The 22,379-nt window shown below is 39.0% G+C and overlaps 2 protein-coding genes across 4 annotated transcripts in view; both read left to right on the top strand.

Annotated features, from left to right (window-relative positions):
* arhgef1a (Rho guanine nucleotide exchange factor (GEF) 1a) overlaps positions 1-9,601 on the top strand; it is a 30,267-nt gene extending 20,666 nt beyond the window's left edge. For 2 of the 3 annotated variants that reach the window (XM_026347553.1, XM_026347555.1), the window contains exons 17-22: positions 156-242; positions 538-587; positions 911-946; positions 1,192-1,242; positions 1,898-2,218; positions 2,574-3,131. In XM_026347553.1, coding sequence (XP_026203338.1) covers positions 156-242; positions 538-587; positions 911-946; positions 1,192-1,242; positions 1,898-2,218; positions 2,574-2,765 — 737 coding nt within the window. In that variant the 3' untranslated portion in view covers positions 2,766-3,131. Of the gene's footprint in view, positions 1-155; positions 243-537; positions 588-910; positions 947-1,191; positions 1,243-1,897; positions 2,219-2,573; positions 3,132-5,118 lie in introns of those variants that run through there. The other variant, XM_026347554.1, reaches the window with a different exon arrangement.
* A 2,936-nt stretch (positions 9,602-12,537) lies between these two features.
* Positions 12,538-21,358, top strand: tpm3 (tropomyosin 3). The gene is made up of 10 exons (XM_026350098.1): positions 12,538-12,765; positions 16,142-16,267; positions 16,856-16,989; positions 18,052-18,169; positions 19,116-19,186; positions 19,595-19,670; positions 19,915-19,977; positions 20,137-20,206; positions 20,687-20,765; positions 20,882-21,358. Exons 1-10 carry the CDS (start codon positions 12,652-12,654, stop codon positions 20,883-20,885), a joined length of 855 nt encoding a protein of 284 aa, XP_026205883.1. The 5' UTR covers positions 12,538-12,651; the 3' UTR covers positions 20,886-21,358.
* Positions 21,359-22,379: the final 1,021 nt, after the last annotated feature.

The raw sequence follows: 22,379 nt of genomic DNA, 5'->3' as shown, positions 1-22,379 counted from the left end.
GAAGGTTGCAAGGTTGTGATCACTGATAATTCCAGGAACAACTCTTTGTACTTTGTACTACAGTTTTGTGAATATGTCCCCTGAATTTCAGCAGTGTGTGTGTGTGTGTGTGTGTGTGTGTGTGTGTGTGTGTGTGCATGCGCGCATTTCTACAGTTGACAGGTTGAGTGAGCTCCTTCTTGGTTCCAGTGTGGACATCCCCCTTCAGTGCCATCACAACCACATGGAGATGTTAGAAACCAGTGAGTCACCAAATATTTAATGTGTTATATGACAAGACTGGACAGTAGTGGAGCAACCCAATGCAATCTGAAATCATTTACTGCACAATATACACACAACAGACACACATTGGTTGTACTGTACATTAAGTACCAATCACCTCCATCAAATTATCATCAACAGTGAAGCCCAGACACACATAACATTGCTACGGTAAAATAATGCAACGGCTAGGAACAATTGTCAGATGTTCATTGAAACAACAGTTTTTTCCAGGACTAGTGCTGAATGACTGCTGTGTTTGTCTCTGTGCAGGTAATCAGGATCTGTTTATCAATGGAGCTCATGATGTGTGTGCAGCAAAGGTGAGCTTGGAATTGTGCTGGGTGAGAATGGCTCCTTCAGGTCTGAGGGGAGATACTTTCTCCATTAACTTAAATGTGGAAGTGACCAGAGCTTATTACAGTGTGCTGTCATGGTATGGTAATTCATCCATCCACTGAATTTCTAAACCCACTAGTCAAGTGCATAACACCGGACATGCACAGAGGCCAAGACAACCATTCACAGTCCCTCTATCTTAATTTATGCTCTAAAGTGCTATTACCTATTCCTCGTGATTGGATTATTTTCTAATTTGCTGAAGTCATGTTACTTTTCTGTTTGTGATTGTGTCTACCCTCTAAAGGACAGCATGAGGAGTCAGGACAAGCAACAACCTGCAGTAAGTAGGGGTACCTGTGGGTGGGGGGTTATGTTATGCAGTTAACCCATTAAGAAATAATTAATTGTATTTAATTGTAAGACAAGGTGTTTGATTTAACTGTAAGGTAAGGTCTAGGTTAAGGCCAGGGTTAAAATAAGTGTTAAGGGTTTAAGATGACTAAGAGAGAGAGAGAGAGAGCAAGAGGCACAGAGAGAGAAATAGAAACAGATATCAGTAATAAATATGCTGCTTGTGTTTGACAGGAGATCTGTCAGAGGCTGGTGAATCTCAGTGTTTATCTCCATGCACTCCAGGTGAGAACGTTTCTCTACATGTTTAATACACTTAAGTCATATACAACTGCAAACAGCACACTCATTATTCTACATAAAATGAAGTGTGTGAATATTGGTGTTGGAGAATGTTTCCAGCAGTAGACTAATCCACATTTGTACCACTAGTGAGTATTACTTTTAAAATGCATTTAGTGACAGGAATAATTACAATAATCAAATAGAAAATTGAAATATGACTGTCGTTATTTTTAAAATTGATCAACCCTTCAGCTAAAAATAAAAACAGGGATTAAATGATTATTGTTTTATTACTAGGAAGTTTTTTTCACTTTTGTTGGCCCAGTTTTTAGTCTTGGACCTAGTTGGACCTCCATTGGCAGTGGTCGGGGTTACCTCTACTCAGCTTTGTGTGTCACGGACATTGGCTGTCTGTATTTTTTCTATATTTCTATGTTGAGCCATTGTGAAGTATCCAGCTCAGCTAAAGTAATCTGTTGGTTCTTAGTCTCTCCCTCTCGGCACAATATAATGTGAATAACGTGTCAGTTGAAAAGCTGTTGCACACTGGATTAAAAATAAAGAATTTAACAAAAAAAAAAACTAAAACACCTATGCACTGGTTTGTGTGTTTGTAAAAATCTCTGGATTTCTGGATTCTCTGATATCTTTCCAGGGTGCTGTGATCAAACAAGACTCCATCCTAGAGCTGCTGTTACAGGAAACCATGGTGCCAGCTGGAGGAGGAGTGTGGCGCCCTCTCTGGAGAGATGGTGGAAATCGGGAGGCTAGTGTGGGGTCGACCATTGGTGAGCTGGCTCTTTTGCAGAGACAACACAGTCTACTACAGGAGGAACTGCTAAGGCTGCGGGATGCTGAGAGCCGGTTTAAAGACAGTGAGAGGGCCAGGGCCAAGCTGGAGAGACAGGTCCGACACATGAAGGTCTGCAGCGGGGCTACACCTGCCTCCCAGCAAGTGGGGGAGTTATCCTCTCAAGTAAGAAGTTCCAATTCTACAAAGTCAAGGGGTGCATAAAAAGTTTTTGATAAGGGCAAAATCAAGACCCAATTCCCAAAACACTGGAACCTACACTTTCCTGTATTAGACACAGCCTTTCTTGTAAATACTCCTCTTATGCCAAACTGATTTGAAAAATCATACACCCTGTGTGGTATAGTTACAACATTGTCAAACTCCAGGACCAAAGGCGCTGATTTTAGAAGTGCTCTCCTAATTCCTATTTTTTTCCAAAGAACTACAAATATACCATTTTCAGCAGGTTTTCAGTACACTTTGTGTTCCATGTTCTATAGGTTACTACACACTGTTTCCGTTTTTTTTGTGGTCGTAGTCTGCATCACTGCAACCAGGACGAGAGATCTCAACTGAAGCTGACAGGAGTGAGGAGCCCGTCCACCAATCACATGGTCTACAGACTGGCAGTGATGTGGAGGTGGACATGACTTCAGATGATGATGATGGCTCAGCATCAGAAAGCTCCAAAGGTCAGATAATAGACAATAATATAATGTACAATGAATGAGAACTTGCAGTGAAGGAAGATTTCAACCTGTCTTCCTGGTTGGGGGAAGACATGCTGCTATGCCAGATGGTATCCAACCACTTTTACCATTTAAGAGCCCAATCCAACTGAGACCAGATGTGTCAAGACAGCCTCTGCATGACTGTGTGCCAGGCTTGTGCCACACCATCCAGTCATCCAGTCATCCAGATAGATTGACACCAATCAAACACAAACACAGAAGACCATCCAAACATTTTGTGTGTGGTGTAGGATGTTACTTAAACATCCTGGCCACAAATGGTAAATGGTCTGCACTTATATAGCGCTTTTCTACCTAGCTGGTACTCAAAGCGCTTTACACTGCTTCTCATTCACCCATTCACACACACAAGCACGCACACATTCACACACCGATGGCAGAGCTGCTTTGCAGCTGACCTGACTCACCGGGGGCAACTAGGGGTTCAATATCTTGCCCAAGGACACTTTGGCATGTGACGTGGCAGTCGGGGATTGAACCACCAATCCTGCGATTGGCAGTCAACTGCTCTACCTATTGAGCCACAGCCACCCCTACCCACAGCCACCCCACAACATGTCTGAACTGATAGGAATACCACATTAGGCACTGAGAAGGTCTATTTCATAAAACAGTCTGAAACATTCGAAAAAAGAGCAGAACTCACCAGTTTTAGGATTAGGGTTGTTTTATCTTTCCCAGTAAGGCTATGAAACGTATGTGGCTAGTGTACCAATCCCACAGACAAGACGTGCATTGATGCCAAGCATAGAGATGGGTGATCAGGGGGATTGACATGACTTGGCAGATGGATGTGTACGCTCCTCAACATGAGCACAGGAGCTCAGAGCTCTTGTCTCTGCTGTGGGAGAAACTCCAGTCAGGAATTCTGTAAAATGAGGTTGCTCACCACACCTCCCCAGGCGTTCCCCAAGCAGCAGGCCTCTGCACTCCGGGGTGATAGCTGGACTGTCAGGTAAATATATCTCCAAGCCATGTGCCAGAGTCTTACCAAGCATTCTAGTCTGAGTGCAAGCAACATGGATAACAGTGTTCACAACAACTACAGTTTCTGTCAGGAGTTCAGCTAGGCTGAAGCTTTGCGTTCAGGTGTATCAGACTTTCCAGATACAGCAGATTAATGAGCTTCAGTGATGCTTCACTTATTGTTTGGGTGATGGGGAACTCTACTGCCTGTCTTTGAGAATCACATTGTATCAGCTTATTTGTTCTGCCATCCAGCCCACGCTCACTTGCACAACAACCAGGAACTATATTCTCCCTAAGTTAAGCTCATGGTGGCTCTTGTTGGTAAAGGTGGCAAAGGAAGGAGAGCGGGTGATACAGCTGGAGTCAAGGTAGTTCTTTTACATTAGGTGTTCACTGCCAACCTGATCCTCTTCTTCCTCATAGATTTCTGCATGCCCAAATTATCAGAGGCAGCAAGACACCAAGCTTTACCATGTAATTTGCAACCTGGCACACCATATCCAGAAGACAGTGCTGATTTGCAGCCATGTACATACGTATGTCATCTAAGTGTTTTTACTCAAGAGGACATTTGTTAGCTTACAGAGACGGCAGCAGAGCACTCAGATACAGATCCATGCTGACTTGCCGCAGTTCTTCTGTGTGTAACCCAGGTTATTTCTGAAGCTCTTAATTACAGTGTCCCAAAGCTGAGTCTGTGGAAACCATTTTAAAAAGACCACCATTACAACCCTCAGACTCTAACGATACTACTCATTGATCACCACCAGTTTCTGTTTCTTCTTAGCGGGAGTTGCTTTCTATGCTACTGGCTTTCTCCCACCCCCACAGCTTGAGTAGACCACACAACTCCGTTAGAAGTCCAGAAAAGTCAAGTAAGACATTTCTGAGTTGATATTTGCTGCATTGCAGTTGAGAGTAGAGCTGGCAGTGCCAGTGAGAGAAGTTACTGAGCAGTTGTGCATGTGGAAAAATGAACATAGCAATGTATTCTATTATTTTGTATCATAAGCTGTGTGGTTGTGGATTCATTGTGGACTGGAAGTCTTGTTGCTTACTGAGATGAGTTGCTGCTGGTGCTCTCCTTATTGAACCTAGTGACTGATCATCCCAGAGAAACTTGTAACCCTGGTAACCAACCAGACCTGTACAATCTTGGGTGCATGATTGTGGAGAACGCAGAAACATTTTCCTCCGGTGCTTGTTCCTGGTTCAACAGTATAGATGCCTATACCTACACATGGATTCAGGCTGTCTCAGTGTCTTCTGTTCTTTTCAACTCTGGTTGGATGTTTTGGCTTGTTCTCATGTTGCTAAATGTACAGTATTTGACTGGTTTTTGATTTGTTTTCTCTTTTTCAGATCTTCAAGATATTCCAGAAGAGATCTGATCCGTAACATATTACACAGTGCTAATGAGCTTATAGCTATTATGATTATGATGTAAACTTATTGACTCCAACAATATGCATTGTTATGCTTTCTACTAGAAAACACAACAATGCACAAATATCTTTTGAAAGTCTTAATATTTATTCAACTGCTTTGCTTTTGAGTAGACAGCTTGTGTCAGTGAGTTGTTTTATTTTCCAGTTATGCCTCGGCTTGTGTGAATTTTCCATCAGTTGACCAAAGGTCTAGGGTCTGGAAAATAGAAGGATATTACTTAGAAGACTCTCACCATTAAGTCTAAAGATTTGACAAATAATTAGGGCTCTAATGTTTTCAGCACAAGTATTTGCAAATGAAATATGCACTTTATATATATTGTATATGACACTAGCTGCTCAACCGTTAGTGGATCATTTGCATACTTACCCAGTGATACCCATGCTGTCCATATTTAATGGGTTCAGTCATGAAGCTATGATGGCTGCTCTGTTTACTAATACAACAGTTCAGAGGACATTTCTGCCACTTTGCTTTTTTATATATTAGGGAAATTCTATGAAAATAAGTATTCGGTCTTGGCAAGACATAAATGAGGTGTTTAAAAACACAAATAAATAAGTGATTGTGAAACAACTAAACAACAACATAGCATAGCATACAGTTTAAAATAAAAATTTTCCATTTTTGCACAAACTCTATTACTCCGCTACTTTAAAGGTTGTATTTTGGAATGGTAGGCAGCAGTGGAAGTAGTTTTCAGATCCTTAAATTAAGTACTTAGTCTGCACACACCACACAAATATTCCATTAGTCCTGCATTAAAAATCTTCCTTCAGTAAATGCTTCAGGATAATATCAGAAAAATATACTTAAAGTATTTAAAGTACAAAATACAGAACATGGCTCCTGTGACTGTTACATTACTATATATATAATTAGTATTTTAGTATTAGTATTAATATATGCCTGGCAATTAAACTTTGCAGTTAGTAAAGGAGTTATTTTTAACAATGTTGTACAGGGCTGCAATTAACTGATAATTGTCTTTCACTGACAGACGTTGATTTTTAACGTGTCAGTGACAAATAGTTATTATGCCATTGATTGATTTGCTGATTATTTTCTTAAATACTTGACTGTTCAGTTTGTAAAAGATCAGGAGATCAAGATAGTGAGTGCACAGTGATTGTTTTATTCAAAAGTATAAACCTCAAAAGTAAAAAAAATATGAATTTAAGTAAGAACCACAAGGCCTCATATTTGAAAAAGCTTGAATGCATGAAAGATTTCAATGATCAAAATAGTTTGTACAATTTTTTCAAATAATCTACTAATCATTGCAGCTTAACTGTATTTACTGTTACATGATTTAATTTAAAACAAATAGTCATAGTTTAGTAGTAGTCATATTCTTTATGCCAAACTCTTAATTTGTAAAGTAACAGACGCTCTAAAATAAATGGAATAAAAGGCTCAACATATTCTTCTAATTATTATTGAGTGTTGGCCTAACCAGTCTGCTGTCAGGCTCGTGTACTCAGAACCACTCAACCAAAAAAGATACACCAAGAGCATGGCATCTGGGGGGGTCACAAGGAACTCCAGGGTAATGTTGAGGAAAATAAAGGCCTTTGTCTCTGTGGCTAATGTTAGTGTTAATGAAACCACCTTCAGGGGAGCATTGAATTTGCATGTCAGTGGATACTGCTTTTTCCTCTCTGCATGATTTCTCACTTTTCACTGCATATTAAAAACAAACTATACTTTTATTTATGCTACACATAATCACATCATTTTTTTTAGTATTTGATTCTTTGGCGAATACACCAAACCAGTTCATGTTCTAAAACAAATACTTCAAATGTAAAACCTTATGCTCTCATACCAGTGACATTATGTAAATACAATTTTAGTAAAGTATTTGTAAAATTTCAGATTCTAATTATTTGAAGATGTGAAAAGTATGGTGACATTTTAATCATGTAATTGTACTGTATATAAAAATCCAGAAAAACCTCATTGTGCCACACTGATGAAGACAATCTACTTGAAAATGATGTTATATTATTATAATTTTTTGTTAAAATTAGCTACTTTAAAATTTAGCTTTGAAAAGTTCTCTGGCCCCTCCATAACCATGATTATAAAGGCAAACGATGAATTATAATTTTTTTTTTTTTTTATTGATTATATTTAAGTTAAAAAAAACAAACTCTCATTTACTAGTAAACACACAATGCAATACATTTATAAAAATTGTATCTACAATAAAATAATGTAACAGCAATAAAACCCAACATTGTTTTCACATACAGTATACATGAAAAACATTCAACTACTTTTACACTTTATGTCAGAGCTGGCCAGTCTTTTACTTGGAAGCTGATTTTATTTGTTTAGTTTGACTTGTGGTTGTCAGGTTACCTCTGCTGTGACAGACAAGCATAAAAACACATCATATTGCCAGTGCATGAAAGGAGTGCTCTCATTTTGCTAGTTTGCCAATGATATGCTCACATGATATGTGTAGCTTAAAATAAATAAAAGATAGAAGAACTGATTTTAAATAATGTCACACTATGAGGGACAAATTAAGAGAAATATCACTGCACCATCACCCCCAATTATTAAACATAGGAAATGTCAGTGTTTTTGTCTGTAGTTAATTTGGCAATACAAGAAGATGCCCTTATATACATATTACTTAACTGTCAGAAATGTGTTCATTTTGATAAATTATTCCCAGAAACAATATTGCATCAAAAAATCACCAACAGTGATTGGTCCCATAAAGAGAACATTTACACTTAAAAAACACCCAGATGGAACTGCTGGGAACAGCATGGTTTATTCTTGGAGAATTTGAGTATCTCAAGCCTGAACTATCACCTGGACACAAAGCATTTATCAGCAAATCCAGAAGTTATCACAAAGATATAGATGATTCATTCAGTTTAATTAATCACAGAGAATGCAATTATTTAGATGAATTTCTTTATTCACTTGCCAAATTGCATGTGCTGCAGATGTGGAGGTGTGGTTCAGGATAAAAACTGATCTATTTAAACAACCATTACTTTATAAAATCATAAAGTGATTAGATAAATGCAATACAACTCAAGATTGCGTAATATTTTGCTCACTGAAGTGATATATTAGAAACAAATTCAGACCTAACAGTGTTGAGCACAGATGCTGTGTTGCTGTAATTTATTTTTCACATCCTAAACAATAATTAAGGACAACATTACAGTTTTTGATCTACATGTATAATCAGATGACTTACATTCAGTACCCGAGAGAGAGAAATACAGAAACCGTGCATTGTCCTGCCATGTTTATTCTGTGCCTAATCCTAATCCATGTGTCTTTATGCCTAAAAGCAACCAAACCAACATGTTTGAATGAAATTGTAATGCAGCATGTTTATACTGTTGCGAACGAAAGATTGTGTTACACAACCTACCACTTTCAGGACTATCTAGTTGCAAACAAAGGTGGTGGACTGCTTCGACCTTGGCAGGAAGTAGTACTGAAGATAGGAGCTGTTTTGGCAGAAGATAGACTTGAAGATGATGGGGATGATAAGTAACATTTACATCAGGTTAAAAGTCGTTATCTTATTTGCATTTTTGCCTGCAGTCAGATGCCTCTTGCCATTTTGGTGCCTGGCCCCAAGGGGTGTAATGTCAACAGATGCCTGCTGCTATGGGGGCGCTATTTCGGCAAACAGCATACATATTTTAACTAAAAGGTGTAACAGAAGAAATTCAATCTAACAAAAAATTATTTATTATCCTTTTTACAGGAGTAGACATGTTTAGATTTCAAAGCAGACACATGATGTGAACTCATTAGTGTTAGCTTCAGTTTCTTGCTTTCTAGAAAAGAAAAAGTCAAGCAAGAGTGCATATGGTTTGATGTTTTGCATGTTTTGAAACCTGTCTCACCTGAAATCAAGATCTGTCGATCTTTGTAATGACTAAAATGGAAATAGCCTTATTGTGTTTTTCTTTGTAATGTCTGACCTGCTTATCTATCTATCTATCTATCTATCTATCTATCTATCTATCTATCTATCTATCTATCTATCTATCTATCTATCTATCTTACAGTGGCTGCAAAACATTTTCTCAGTAATCCTTAAAAGCTTATTAACTGTACATGCACTTCTCTGAATGTATTTGTATTTAAGGCTACACTCAGTGGCATCTTTGCATTTTAATAACTTTTGCTACTTAAAACAGCAGAATACGTTAAATTATTAATGGTGAATAATGTTTAAAGCCAAAATAATAAGAACATGTATGAGATACTGCAAGCAGTATGAAGTGTTACATACTCAGATACTGACAGTGAAAGGTCTAACATTAAACAACTTACTTTTGCACACCCTATTGTCATTCATGTTGATTGCATTGCTATATAAAAAAAATAAAAGTTGTAATACAAACTAGATTTGTGTCGTGTTGATAAACATTCATTAGATTTTTTGGCCTAGGTACTAGTGAAAGTAGACATAACATGTCACTGATGTTACATGAACTGACTGATACATAGAGATATTGTCTTTATGTCTTTTTTAATTTATGTATTATTTGCACCAAGAGGACAAAGAGTAGTACAATGGAATATTGTGAATTCTGAACATTGTAGTAAAACTGGTTAGAAACATACAGCATGTACATTAGAATGACAGCTCTGTGTTTCTGGAGTAGACATCACACATGCTCATTTGGAATCGTGTAATTTGTTGAATTCCCACTTTAGTGTGACCTTATCTTCAGAAAGCCAATGACGGAACGCTAATATTGGTGCAATGTGGTCATATATGAAAACATTTCTGTTTTATGGCTACATTATTAATAAAAAATTATTAGTAAAAAACATTTTACATTGTAATATATTCATCTTTGCATTATCCTAACCACTTGTCCTATTGAAGGTTGCGGAGGTGGTGGAGCATATTTCCAGTGTCATTGGGTGAGCGGTGGGGTACACCCTGGACAGGTTGCCTGTGTCACAGGGCTGACACAGAGAAAGACAACTACTGACCCCTGAAGCCGGAGTATCTGGAGAAAACCCACACAGACATGTGGAGAACATGTAAACTCCACAGAGAAATACACTTGGCCGACCCGTGGAGTTGAACCAGGCTTATCATTGCTAACCCCCAAATGCTAACTGTGCCACCCTGTAATCACTTAAATAATAATGAAATAACATGTTTTTAGTAATTCTATGTTTCTTTTGTCCTAATTACAGTGGAAAGGAAAAGTATGTGAACCTTTTGGAATTTGATGGTTTTCTGCATTAATTTCTCATTAAACATTATTCGTTCTTCATCTAAGTACAAGAAAAATGTGCTTTGGAACTGTGGCTACAACCCACAAAACTATATCTGGCATAGGAGGGGCACATCCCAATCTTAAAGTGTGGTGGAGGAAAGATCATGATTCGGACCTGCTTTCCTGCATCAAGGACTGGGCAGCTTGCAGTGATTATGATGAACATGAATTCCCAAATGTAAAAAAATAAATAAAAATTAAATTTAAAAATTATTCAGGATAATGTGAGACGTCTGTACGTCAGCTGAAACTCTGTAGAAGTTGGGTGATGTTACAGGACAGTGAACAAAAAAAACACCAGGGCAAGTCCACAACAGAATGGCTTTAGAAAAACTAAATCCCCCTTTTGGAGTGTCCAAGTCAGAGTCAAAGCCCAGATCTGAACTAAATAGATATGCTATGTAACAACATGAAGAGAGTCATACACATGAAACATCGAAAGAAAATGACAAAGCTAAAGCAGTTCTGCCACAAAGAATGGGCTAAAATTTCTCCTGAACGATGTGCAGGTCTGATCCACAGCTACAGGGTTCACATACTTTTTCCATTAACACCATGAGGTTTTTATGGTTGAAGACATGAAAGATCTGAATTTTTTATGTTATTATTTTAGGCACATTACATTTTTTATACTCTTGATTTATATGACAAATTAATGCAGAAAACCACAAAATTCCAAAAGGTTCACATACTTTCATTCCACTGTATTTAATAAATGATATGTTCTCACAGCAAACTTCAAAACAATGTGAGAAATGCAGTTAAACACACCTTTGATTTGATTTACTGATCTTTCCAATTACTTCTTTTCAGCATGCTTTCTATGGTCCTACTTGATGGTATTGAATTTCTTTCCTAAACTTACTCTATTCTCTCTACGTCTAGCTGAAAAACCTTCTTGGGGAGATGATGTCATCTGGTTGCTTGACAAGTAGCTAGATGACATCATTTAAATGGATAAAAATCTCCCAGGTGACATAATCTGTTTCTTTTAGCTAGTACCTGAGAGAAATTTGCTACCACAATACACACATACAAGGAAATAAGTTGAAAACTGGCCAAGTTGCCATTCGAACAACCTTTTCAGCAAAGTAAATTGGTTCAGATTAAATTTTCCAACAACAAATGTTAATCAGCTCCTAAAATTATACAGAGCCCATTCCTCTTTATGATGCACTGGAGTCCTGTCACCATATAGAGCGTACAAGCATCATTAGGCTGCACTGCGTAGCTCATATCAATGCCCTCAGACCCTCTAGTAGCAAAGGTCAGACTCACAGAGAGGAAACTGATATCAGCCTTCTCATCTGACTGCTGGTTTGATGGTAAACTAAGGAATTTTGATGAATATCATACGGTTTAGTCACTTTCACCTTTTACCCTCAGGAACATATTTCAGTAGAGATTCTCTTTGTCCCTTTTGCCTTCATCGGTTCTTGCCTGTGTGTTTGTGTTCATAGCTGCACAGACACAGTTGCTCAGTCTAATCCTCTAGACAATGTCAGCCAAAAGATGTTTATTAATAACCCAACTGGGGCCTAGAGAGGGGAATATCTGACATATCCCCCCTCCTAGTTCTCTACCCTGTCCATCCCCAAGAGAAATCCAGTTATAGCTATTAAAGGCCAGGTGATGGAATAGGGTTACAGGACAGGCATCTCTCTCCGGTGTCTGTATTGTGTTTGTACCTCACAGCATCTCATCCAGTCAGCTACACATGCATAAGAACAATTTAAACATTAAGGAGCATTCTAACTGTTATGTTGTACAAAATATGGAAATCTGGTTTTAATTATGAATAAAAGTAAATGTTTTAAAACATTTTATTTCTTTTTTTTCTTTTTAATATGTTGGTTTACTTTGTTTGAGTGATTGAGTATTCATGTGTTTACAGAACTGATTTCAAATTACAGTTTATCAAACTGAGGCATTTGAATTGTGACTCGGGGACACAGAGGAGGAAGCCATGTGGGTACTGTAGCTTTAGGGGCTTAGAAGTGGGAGTGTCTCCTCCGCTGTCTTATAAATGATCTCCCTCTGTCTTTGTTAGAGTTTGGTGTCCCCACGAGTTTGCCAGACTCTCAGGTCCGTCCATCCTGCACCCATTTATCTTCCTGTCTCCTCACTTAGTGCTTAGCTGCAGAAGCTCGTCAAAATGGAGGCCATCAAAAAGAAGATGCTTATGCTGAAGTTGGACAAGGAGAATGCGCTGGATCAAGCTGAACAAGCTGAAGCAGACAAGAAAGCAGCTGAAGATAGAAGTAAACAGGTGGGTTGTGAACACCAGCAAGGCCTTTCTCATCAGGCCAGTGGGAGTTTTTTAACAGAGGCAGAGAATTGATGTAGCCTTTCATACTGATATTTGTCATGACTTGATTTTCTTTAGTTGTCTCATAAACCTGCTATGTTAATCTACCACAGCTATTCATAGCAGCATAAGTATAATAATGTGTGTTCCTGCCACCGCCTCAAATGTGTCTGCTTACTGTCAGATATGACCAGTAGTGTGGGTGGATGTTGTTTACTAGCGCCTCAAACTGTGTCACATGACAACTTGATCAGTCTAACGAAGAGTTCAACACAGGCCTAAAACTGAAACCCTTACCAGGCCTGTATCCTTGAAGACCAGCACAGCCAAATTGAGATCTGCACAAGCCACAGACCCAGAGCTACAGTCTTGATTATTATTGCATCTTTCAAGTTCTAAATGGACACTGGGTCCAACACATAGCATTCATTGACTTGCAGAGTAAATGAGAGAAATATTTATCACATCTGAAATGTAAAAAGCTAATCAATTCTAAATTTAAAATAGCCTGAGCCCTAAGCTTCACAAACATGACCCAACACCTGATACTTTTCTGGGCTCCAGTTGGTTAGTACTATGTTGTAATCCACCAGCCTCGAATCCTAAATGATTTAATATTTTGTAACTGTAAATCACTGCCATCACACGGGAGGAGCAAAGGCGTTCAGTTTGAACATTGTGAAATGCATGTTGGGTAATTGAATCACCCAACATGCATTTCATCATATTCAGTGGACAAATCGACGTTCACACCTGTCCACATACATGAGTCCTCAAGCTACCCAGTGGAGACCTTGTGTTCAGATTCGTTACTGCTGTATCACCTCTGCTAACATACATATGTCAACATGTCTGAAAGACAGCTGTACCTAGCCCGCTGCAATAGTAGACAAACTCGCACCGAAAAAAATAACCACAATGTCCTGCACTGATGACGCCCTTGTAAGGTAAGCATCAAGACACATTCATATTTGCACTACAAAAGATATGTGGTCAGATGTGTCCCAGACCTCGTTTGAGTGATCTGATCGCCAAAGACCCATGTTACACCGTGATCCAACAAAAACACAAGCAGACATTTATCTAGTACTTGCCTTGTAAGCTTGGTGGTTACATTAATGCAGTTAATGGAAGTTAAATGCAGGGGTAATGGAATTTAATGCTAATAGATCATTTTTGATCCTTGGATTCAGATTCTACCTGCTGGTACGGTGGTACAGTGGAGGATACCCAGGCGCTCACTGAGGTAGTGCACGTACAATACAGGCACAGAGCGTCAGAAGCCCTGAGAAATTAGCCAATACACAAACTACATTGGTAAAGGCTGATGGCTGTTTCTTCCTCTCCACTGTCGCCTAGTCATGTTATTGTTGACGTTTCTATATAATTCTGCATACAATATATTTTGTTAGGTCTTAAACTTTACACTGCAAAGTGCCTTCGAGATAACTTCTGTAGTGATTTGGCACTACACAAATAAAACTGAATTGAATTTAAATCGAATTGAATGTGTGCTAAGACATTATATATATTTGGAAAGTTGTCAGCACTTCTATTTTTTACTTTTAATATGACTATTTTTGATGACCAACATGAGTCACTATTGAGAATATACTTTGTTGTTACTAGGCAGAATATGAATTAAATCATCAGGAAGAAGCGGCTTGCTGGGCAGGTTCACTTTCTGTGGACTAACAACTTTAACACAGAGCTAGACCACATCTGGATTTAATCTGATCACTGAGATCACAGTGTTTTCTGACATTTACATGTTTTATCCTTATCCAGAAACAGATTACATCTTAATGCCAGGTCCAAATGGGGTCAGAGAGTCCACTTTGCTCCACGTGGGTGTTAGATATCTTAACACACAGGCCCAATACCTGCTGTAACACAACAGGACCCTACCTAATGCAGTCAGATTAAGAACAAGCTGGCCCTCAGTCAGGTCTTAAATAGAATGAACTGGGTGGACCCCTGAAGACTTCACTAGTCATCTTATAAATAATTGATTTCATGAAGGATGGTGAATAAAAGCTCTACACATCTGATTAGCCACCGTTTGAAAGAAGTAATATTTCTATTAAACCACTACACACAGGAGTTAGGGCTCACACAGATGGTAATGATGGCACTTCTCTGGCCTGGGTTCACTGTCTTGCCCAAGGACACCAGGGGTCCAACTGCTGACTCTGTGACTGGTGAACGAACTCTGTACCACAGCCACCACACTAGTCAAAGTCATTTGAGAATTAGTTTTAATGTGTGTTCTGCTTAGAAATGTGCAGCTACATTCATGTTCCTACAGGACACTGCATGAACAACCAACATGATTACATAGAGGCAGTTTCGCTGGTGTGGTGGGGGTGGGATCCTGTGATGTGGTGAAACTAGACCCTGGTAATGTTAAAGCCCTGGATTGCAATTTCTGGTTTAAGTTTTTATTAGTAAACTGCAGTCTGATAAAGTACTTGTCAGTTTGTTTAAGAACATGTGTTCCCCCTCCCAACATTTTTAATGCCAGTGCGAGGGAGGGAACCATCCAACAGTTCTCACATCCTTCTAAAGGAGGCAGCCGGATACACAACCTCCATATACAGTCACTGATCAGGTGTATTTGAGCTGCTCTCTTTTGTCTTTTACACAGCTACGTCAAGGCTTTCACAGATGCCACCGAGGAGAGGATGCCCAACTGTGTGTGTCATTACCCCCATTTGTATGATTTATTGCATCTCTGAACCCTCGGTGACAGCAGGCTTTTCACTCCTGCTTAGGAAAATCTATAAACGCTTTTGCATTCCCCGACAGTTCCAGTTCTAGTTCCAAGAGTTCAAACCCCAGATTTATGTGTGTAAAAATGTTATTAATCAATTCATTTCAAAGGTCCACGATATTGTAACTGTCTGTTGACAATCAGTGCTCATTTCTCATTGTTACAGTTCCTAGCATCCAGGGAATCACAAAAAGGGAACTAAAAGAAGATATCCCCTGAATTTGTGTAACTGTTACATGGTTTTGCAGAAGCTTGGTTTCGCACAGAAGGAGGACTGCCCACTGTCAGTTGCACGGAGAGTTCACTAGTTAAGGATCTTTTAATAGACAGTACTAGCAGAACACTACAAAAAAAAAATCCTGCTGCAAAGTTGATTATTGTTTCAACGTATCACACATATGTGCAAGTGGGTATTGTTTTAAGACATGCCTAAAATAAATGTGACCACATCAGAACAGCAGAACTCATAGACATGGTTATATTTAAGTATTTAAACAAACTTTAAGGGTTCGGAATAAGATATAGCGCCTTTCTAACTCTTTGTTTGGTCTCCCACTCCGTCAGCATGAAGACGAACTTCTGCAAATGCAAAAAAAACTGAAGGGGACAGAGGACGAGCTTGATAAGTACTCTGAGGCCTTGAAGGATGCCCAGGAGAAGCTCGAGGTGGCTGATAAAAAAGCTGCTGATGTGAGTAGCACGATTCCAAAAGTACAATACACAGCCTGTGACATTGTATTGTCTACAAGCAGTTATTGTAGAGACTAAAAACATACTTTGTGCCTTCTCATGCTGCCATATAATTTGAGCCTGACCTGAGCCTCTAATAAAAGCTGTGATGCTGCCAGTGTAAACCAATCCCAGTTGATTCACAGTTTCTCCATCATGCATTCCATTCTAATCACGCCCTGCATGGACTTCTCAGCTGTCGCAGGGATTCAGAGCCTTATTTTGGCCATGATGTCAGTCGCTCAACCTTGACTGTGAGCTTAACAATGGTCCACATCCATTTTAGGTAGATCATCCCTTGCTCCAAGTTTATTTCCTTTTGGAGAAAGACTAAGCTAATTATTAGATTTAAATAGTCTATTTAGTGTACATGAAACCAATACAAACGAATAGAAATGTAATGTTTTATCATTTAAAGTGAGTCTGTATCCTCAGAGAAAACACACCTCGTTTCACACTGCATTCTTAGAAAAAGCAACGTATTTTACTTTTACATTTTTCACATTAACCTTGTTTGAATGAGTCAGCACCATGTTTATTTGTGCTCAGGCTGAAGCAGAAGTGGCCTCTCTGAACAGACGTATCCAGCTAGTGGAGGAGGAGCTGGACCGAGCTCAGGAGAGACTGGCAACAGCTCTGCAGAAGCTAGAGGAGGCTGAGAAAGCTGCTGACGAGAGCGAGAGGTGACTCCTTCTTGTGATTTTGCTACTGAAATCACAGCGAGACCAGTGCCCAGGGCCAGTTTAAAGTTTCATTAATCATCATGGTTAAAAGCTTCATGCTTGTGTGATGACAGACAGCATCGCTGCCACTACACTGTGTGTATAACCTTAACATAATGTCACATGGTCTTGACTACACAAATATAGCAATGTTGCACAGTGACATGTTAAACCACATGCTGAGCCACTGGAGCAAAAATATGCCCCTTGTTCTTATCAGGCTGGTGCTGCAAAGTTAAAGCAAACTCCCCACAACAGAAAGCACATATTTGCCAAACAATGAAGACCCAACGACTTCACTACTGAAGAAGGTTTCCCTCTCAGATCACTTGCATGTGGCCCCATTCTACTCTTATACACCCCACATGAGCATTTGTTGTAAGGAGGCCCCCATGTAGGGAGGCATCTGTTGAAATTGCACAGCTTTTGGTCTCAAGCACAAAAATGGCTGCTGCACACTCAACGCTTCACAACAACTGTGCAGAGAAAGTACTTTGGATGAGTTCAGGCAGAAAGATATGTGGGTTAGGTTTGGTACTAAATAAACCTAGTTGGGGTTAGTGACACACATGACATGTTTTTCTAAAAAGTTCCTACTTCTTTCACGTGACTGATTACAGTAACAGCAGACAGTTGTGCCACACTGAACTTTAGCTCCAGTCTCTTTTGCAAAAATCCTGTGTTTTGTGGACTCACAAATGTTTTTGTGTCAATTACTAGATGGCTGAGTAAAGTGGACTCCAGCTGTCTTCAAACAGTTGGCTCCTGGTTTAAATTACCTATATTATCATATTTTACAGGAAGACAGTCTCTCTCCTTATCACTGTAAAGCAGAAAGGGGTTACCTTATGACTTTCATATGTAAAAGAAATGTCTAGTGAAGACGGACATCTGAAACTAGCAGCAGAAAATTCCCTTGATTTCTGAACAAAAACTGATATTTATTCAATGCAAGTATTTTATATTTCTGCTCCTTGGCTTTATAGACCAACATTCCTAATAATTTGGTCTGTTGGTGTGCAGAGGTATGAAGGTGATTGAGAACAGAGCCCTTAAGGATGAGGAGAAGATGGAGCTCCAGGAGATTCAGCTGAAGGAGGCTAAACACATTGCAGAAGAGGCCGACCGCAAGTATGAGGAGGTATGTTTTCTTTAGTTAGTCACTGAAATCTGCAAGAAGATTTTTGCTGAATACAGTGCTGCACTGTTGTTTTTTACATCTTATGTTCAACATAAATAAAAGAAAGTCCAAAGATTATTATATTATTATTAAGTATTAGCATTCTTTGACATTGTTTAAAACTGCTTCCAGTGAATGTTTGGTTTTTTTGTTCCTTAAGTACCATCATAAATATTCAGAGGCATTAAAGTCAGGTAACGGTGAAGAAAAAGTCTACACCAGTCAGCACTCCCTGGTCTATGGCAACGGTCCTCAAGTTGTAGTCGACTCCATTCAGCCGTCCAAACACCCACAGGCTTGAACATTCCCACCCCTGTGATTTACTCTTAGTTTAATACACTGATCATATGGTATCATCCTCTCTCTTGTTTGTCTACTTAAATATACCCTTTAGTTATTGTAGACTAGTAGAGTTCTCCACTCTTGATTTATCAAATTCTGCATCTGTAATGAAGCTGATCATCTCAGTGAGCAAAGTTTAATGTATTGTTCTGCAATGGTAAATGGTCTGCACTTATCTGCCTAACTGGCACTCAAAGCACTTTACACTGCATCTCATTCAGCCAAGTGTGCATGCACACACAAGCACACACACACTGATGGCAGAGATGATGATCTGATCTGACTTGCAACTTGGGGTTCAGTATCTTGCCCAAGGAGGAGGGCAGCCACCCCGTCTGTCTGTCGATGCTTTAGATAGAAATGATCCAGTTTCTGTAAGTGTTTTAGAGACCATGTACTCCCTCCAGATTTCCCACTATCTCAAGCAATGTTCTGCTGGAAACCTGAGGCATATTTCTAACATATCTATATGAACAATGACTGCACTTGAACAAGCCTCTGATAGGTTGATTGAAAATGATGATGTTTTTAGGACTATAATTTGAGTTATAATGCATTTGTTCAGGTGGCTCGTAAGCTGGTGATTGTAGAAGGAGAACTGGAGCGTACAGAGGAGAGGGCGGAGCTCGCTGAGGCGTGAGTGTTTAACTTTTCCCTCTTGATTTGACTTTGTTTACTGCTTCTCGTAACATTTGGGACTAATCCCCACATTCCTGGCGTATCTGGGCTATGGACACAATGATATGTAAAATGGAAATTCTTTTTATGGACTTCATAGTAGCTGTATGTCATAACACAGTCAACAGCAAAGTCTCCCAACAATGTTTATCGAGCAGACTGAGGTGTATTATTTGGCTTTTGAGTCATTTCTCTATTTGCTTAATATGAATATACAACATTACAATGGTTACAGTCTATGCACCAAGTAGCATAATATGGCCTCTTTAAAATATCCGCTTCCTACCACTATTCACAGTTTTCTTCAAACTAATGGTGTGATCTGATGTGCCTACTTCTCTTTCCCTGATATAAAACCTAAACAAGGAAATGTGCTGAGCTGGAGGAGGAACTGAAAAACGTCACCAACAACCTCAAGTCTCTGGAGGCCCAGGCTGAGAAGGTAAGGCCAGGCTACAGTATTCAGACCAGCACAGCACGCTCAATGTCCTGTCATGCTCTGAAGAAAGAATAGGATGCAGGTGCACTGAAGTAAAGGCACATCTGCATTCATGTCTATGGGTCTTTCAGTTGCAAGGGGGTTTGTTATTCAGTGCTGTTTCCTGACATAGTTTGGATTCAAGTTGTCACATGTGGACTGACTTTCACAGAGATTTGTATCTGCATGATGTTATTTCTCTCCTCAGTACTCTCAAAAAGAGGACAAGTATGAGGAAGAGATCAAGATCCTGACTGACAAGCTGAAAGAGGTGAGCATGAGGGCTGGATGACATTTAAATACTGCAAACCTGCAATTTATATAAGTTGTGAATTTAAATTCATACTATACCTCCAGTATAGTATTCATACTATACCTCCAGTAAAGACTCCAGTAGTATATGTTCACACAAAATATTTACTATGAACAGGCTGAGACCCGAGCCGAGTTTGCTGAGAGATCTGTGGCCAAGTTGGAGAAGACCATCGATGATCTGGAAGGTACATTAACATTAAGTTAACATTTTCCCAAATATGTTTATGGGCACACATAAATGTTGCTTTGGAAAGTAAAGTTAAAAGAGTTGGTAAGCGTGTCCCCGTCCCAACTTGTTTGTTGCTGGGATCAAATTTAAATTTAGCAGATATGTTTGAAAAAGCAAACTCCTCCATACCAACATTTGACATGTTGTCCTTGTTCTATTTCCAATCCAATGCAATTGGAATTATATTATATGTCTGTAATTATATTGTATTGTTCTACTAACACTCTGATCCCCATGGGTCCTCCAGTTTTTTAGGGCTACACATAGGTTTAAGTTTCTCTTCTGTTGGATTTTAATACATTGCAAAGATGGAGATTTTCCTGGTGACTAAGTCTCTTTGTCATCCATGCCCATACCTTTCCACGTGATTTCAGCCTTTCTCTTCCTTTCTTTCCCTTTGAAAACACCTTTGTTGGGTCTGTGTGTGGACGTACAGATGAGCTTTATGCACAGAAACTCAAGTACAAAGCCATCAGTGAGGAACTGGACCATGCCCTCAATGACATGACATCTATGTAAGTAGTGATAAGAGTATTGTATGTCATTTGAGAGGGAGTCAATTGCTTCCTGTTGAATGTCCTGCTGAGGCACAGACGTACATTTAACTGTCTCTCGCTTGTTTTGTTTCCAGCTAAACACCATGAAGCCCCTCCATCCTGTCAGGTTGTGGTTGCAAGACTGAGTTTTCATCATCTCTTAGACTCATTGTTTTTCAATGTATCTGCTGAAGCAGTTTCTTTCCAGTCGCTCTCAGTTCATCTGCTCATCCTGTCGTTCTGGAAAAAGTAGTCTCTTGCCTGCTTTCACTCTTCGTTGTCTTTTTGTATGAATTCTGTTCTGTACCAGTGGAGGGAAGAAATGCTTCAGTTAATGCACCTGTGTCCACGTCTGTTTCTTTTTACATTTTTTATGTGAGTTTATAGTACTCCTGCCCTACAGGATCTGGAAGAGTTTTCTGTTTTCGTCTTAAAGAACTGAATTTGCAGCAGATTTTAAATAATTGTGCAATTTTGTGATGAACTGAATGAGTCAGCAGCAACAATCTGATTGATCATCTCAATGTGTAACACATAAGAATAAAAATGAGTGTAAGACTCATGAGTAAGTATGTGGTACCCAAACAAGTTTCTTCAATGTAACAAGACAATGCATTTGTGACCAAGACATTTAATATAGTCTAATTAAAGTTTAATAAATAAAAAAATAACGCCAGAGAACAAGGAACATATACATATACAACCCTGTAACCATCAAATGTAAAGGAACAAAACAATAGATATAATTAACATGTATAGAGAAATATAAATCCATATCTGTACCTTCCTCGAAGACATGCGTTGATAAGTTGAGATGTCTGTGTTACTTCCCCAGATGCTAGTCCGGCTTCACAAGGCAAATTATGAACACGTCTTTAGTTCTTTTGGAGTCCAACTAGCAAAAGTAATGTTAATTTGAATCTTGGTAAAGATGCTAACAATAATAAAACATATTCATGCTAACAGTCTACAGTGTTGTAACTTAGGTTAACACTAAAATACACTGATAACTTTTTTTAAAACAGCACAGGATAAATGGCGACACTAAAAGTGACATAGAAAAAGGTCAGACAGCCATACAGAAGACAAAGTAAACTCTGCAACGCTGAAGATTCAAACAGTAACAGCAGCGTGACATGAGCAGTAGGCCAGGTAAGAGGTGAGTTACGTTCACTGTTTGTTCATTTGTTTATACCTGAACAGCCTGTGAATCTGTTTTCTAATTCCTCGAATATTCACGTTTATGGATTGAATCATAATGTTGAGAGAAAATGCAGAGCAAAGGAAATTATGTCAGATAGACCAGACAGAGTAAATATTCCCGAGTGGCTGAAGAAACCATTTGAAACTGTTGTGTGACACCATTCAGCACTCTCTGACAAATATATAGATATGGAAATAGGAAGCTGGGTATTGATGAAGTTGATTAAGACTTTATTTTGAAGAGGGTAAACCTATTGAAAATGCAAAAGTGTGTGTTTCGTGTGTTAAATTACTTCTTCGAAGTTGTACTTACAAACATGTAGAGCCAGACATCTATGAATCACAAATAACAGAACTCTGAAACATTTAATGACTCGCAGTGTCATTATG

This window comes from Anabas testudineus, chromosome 11 (assembly GCF_900324465.2).
Source record: "Anabas testudineus chromosome 11, fAnaTes1.2, whole genome shotgun sequence".
Classification (NCBI taxonomy): Eukaryota; Metazoa; Chordata; class Actinopteri; order Anabantiformes; family Anabantidae; genus Anabas; species Anabas testudineus.
Note: the sequence above shows the minus strand (reverse complement) of the source record. Positions and strands in the feature narration are given on the sequence as shown.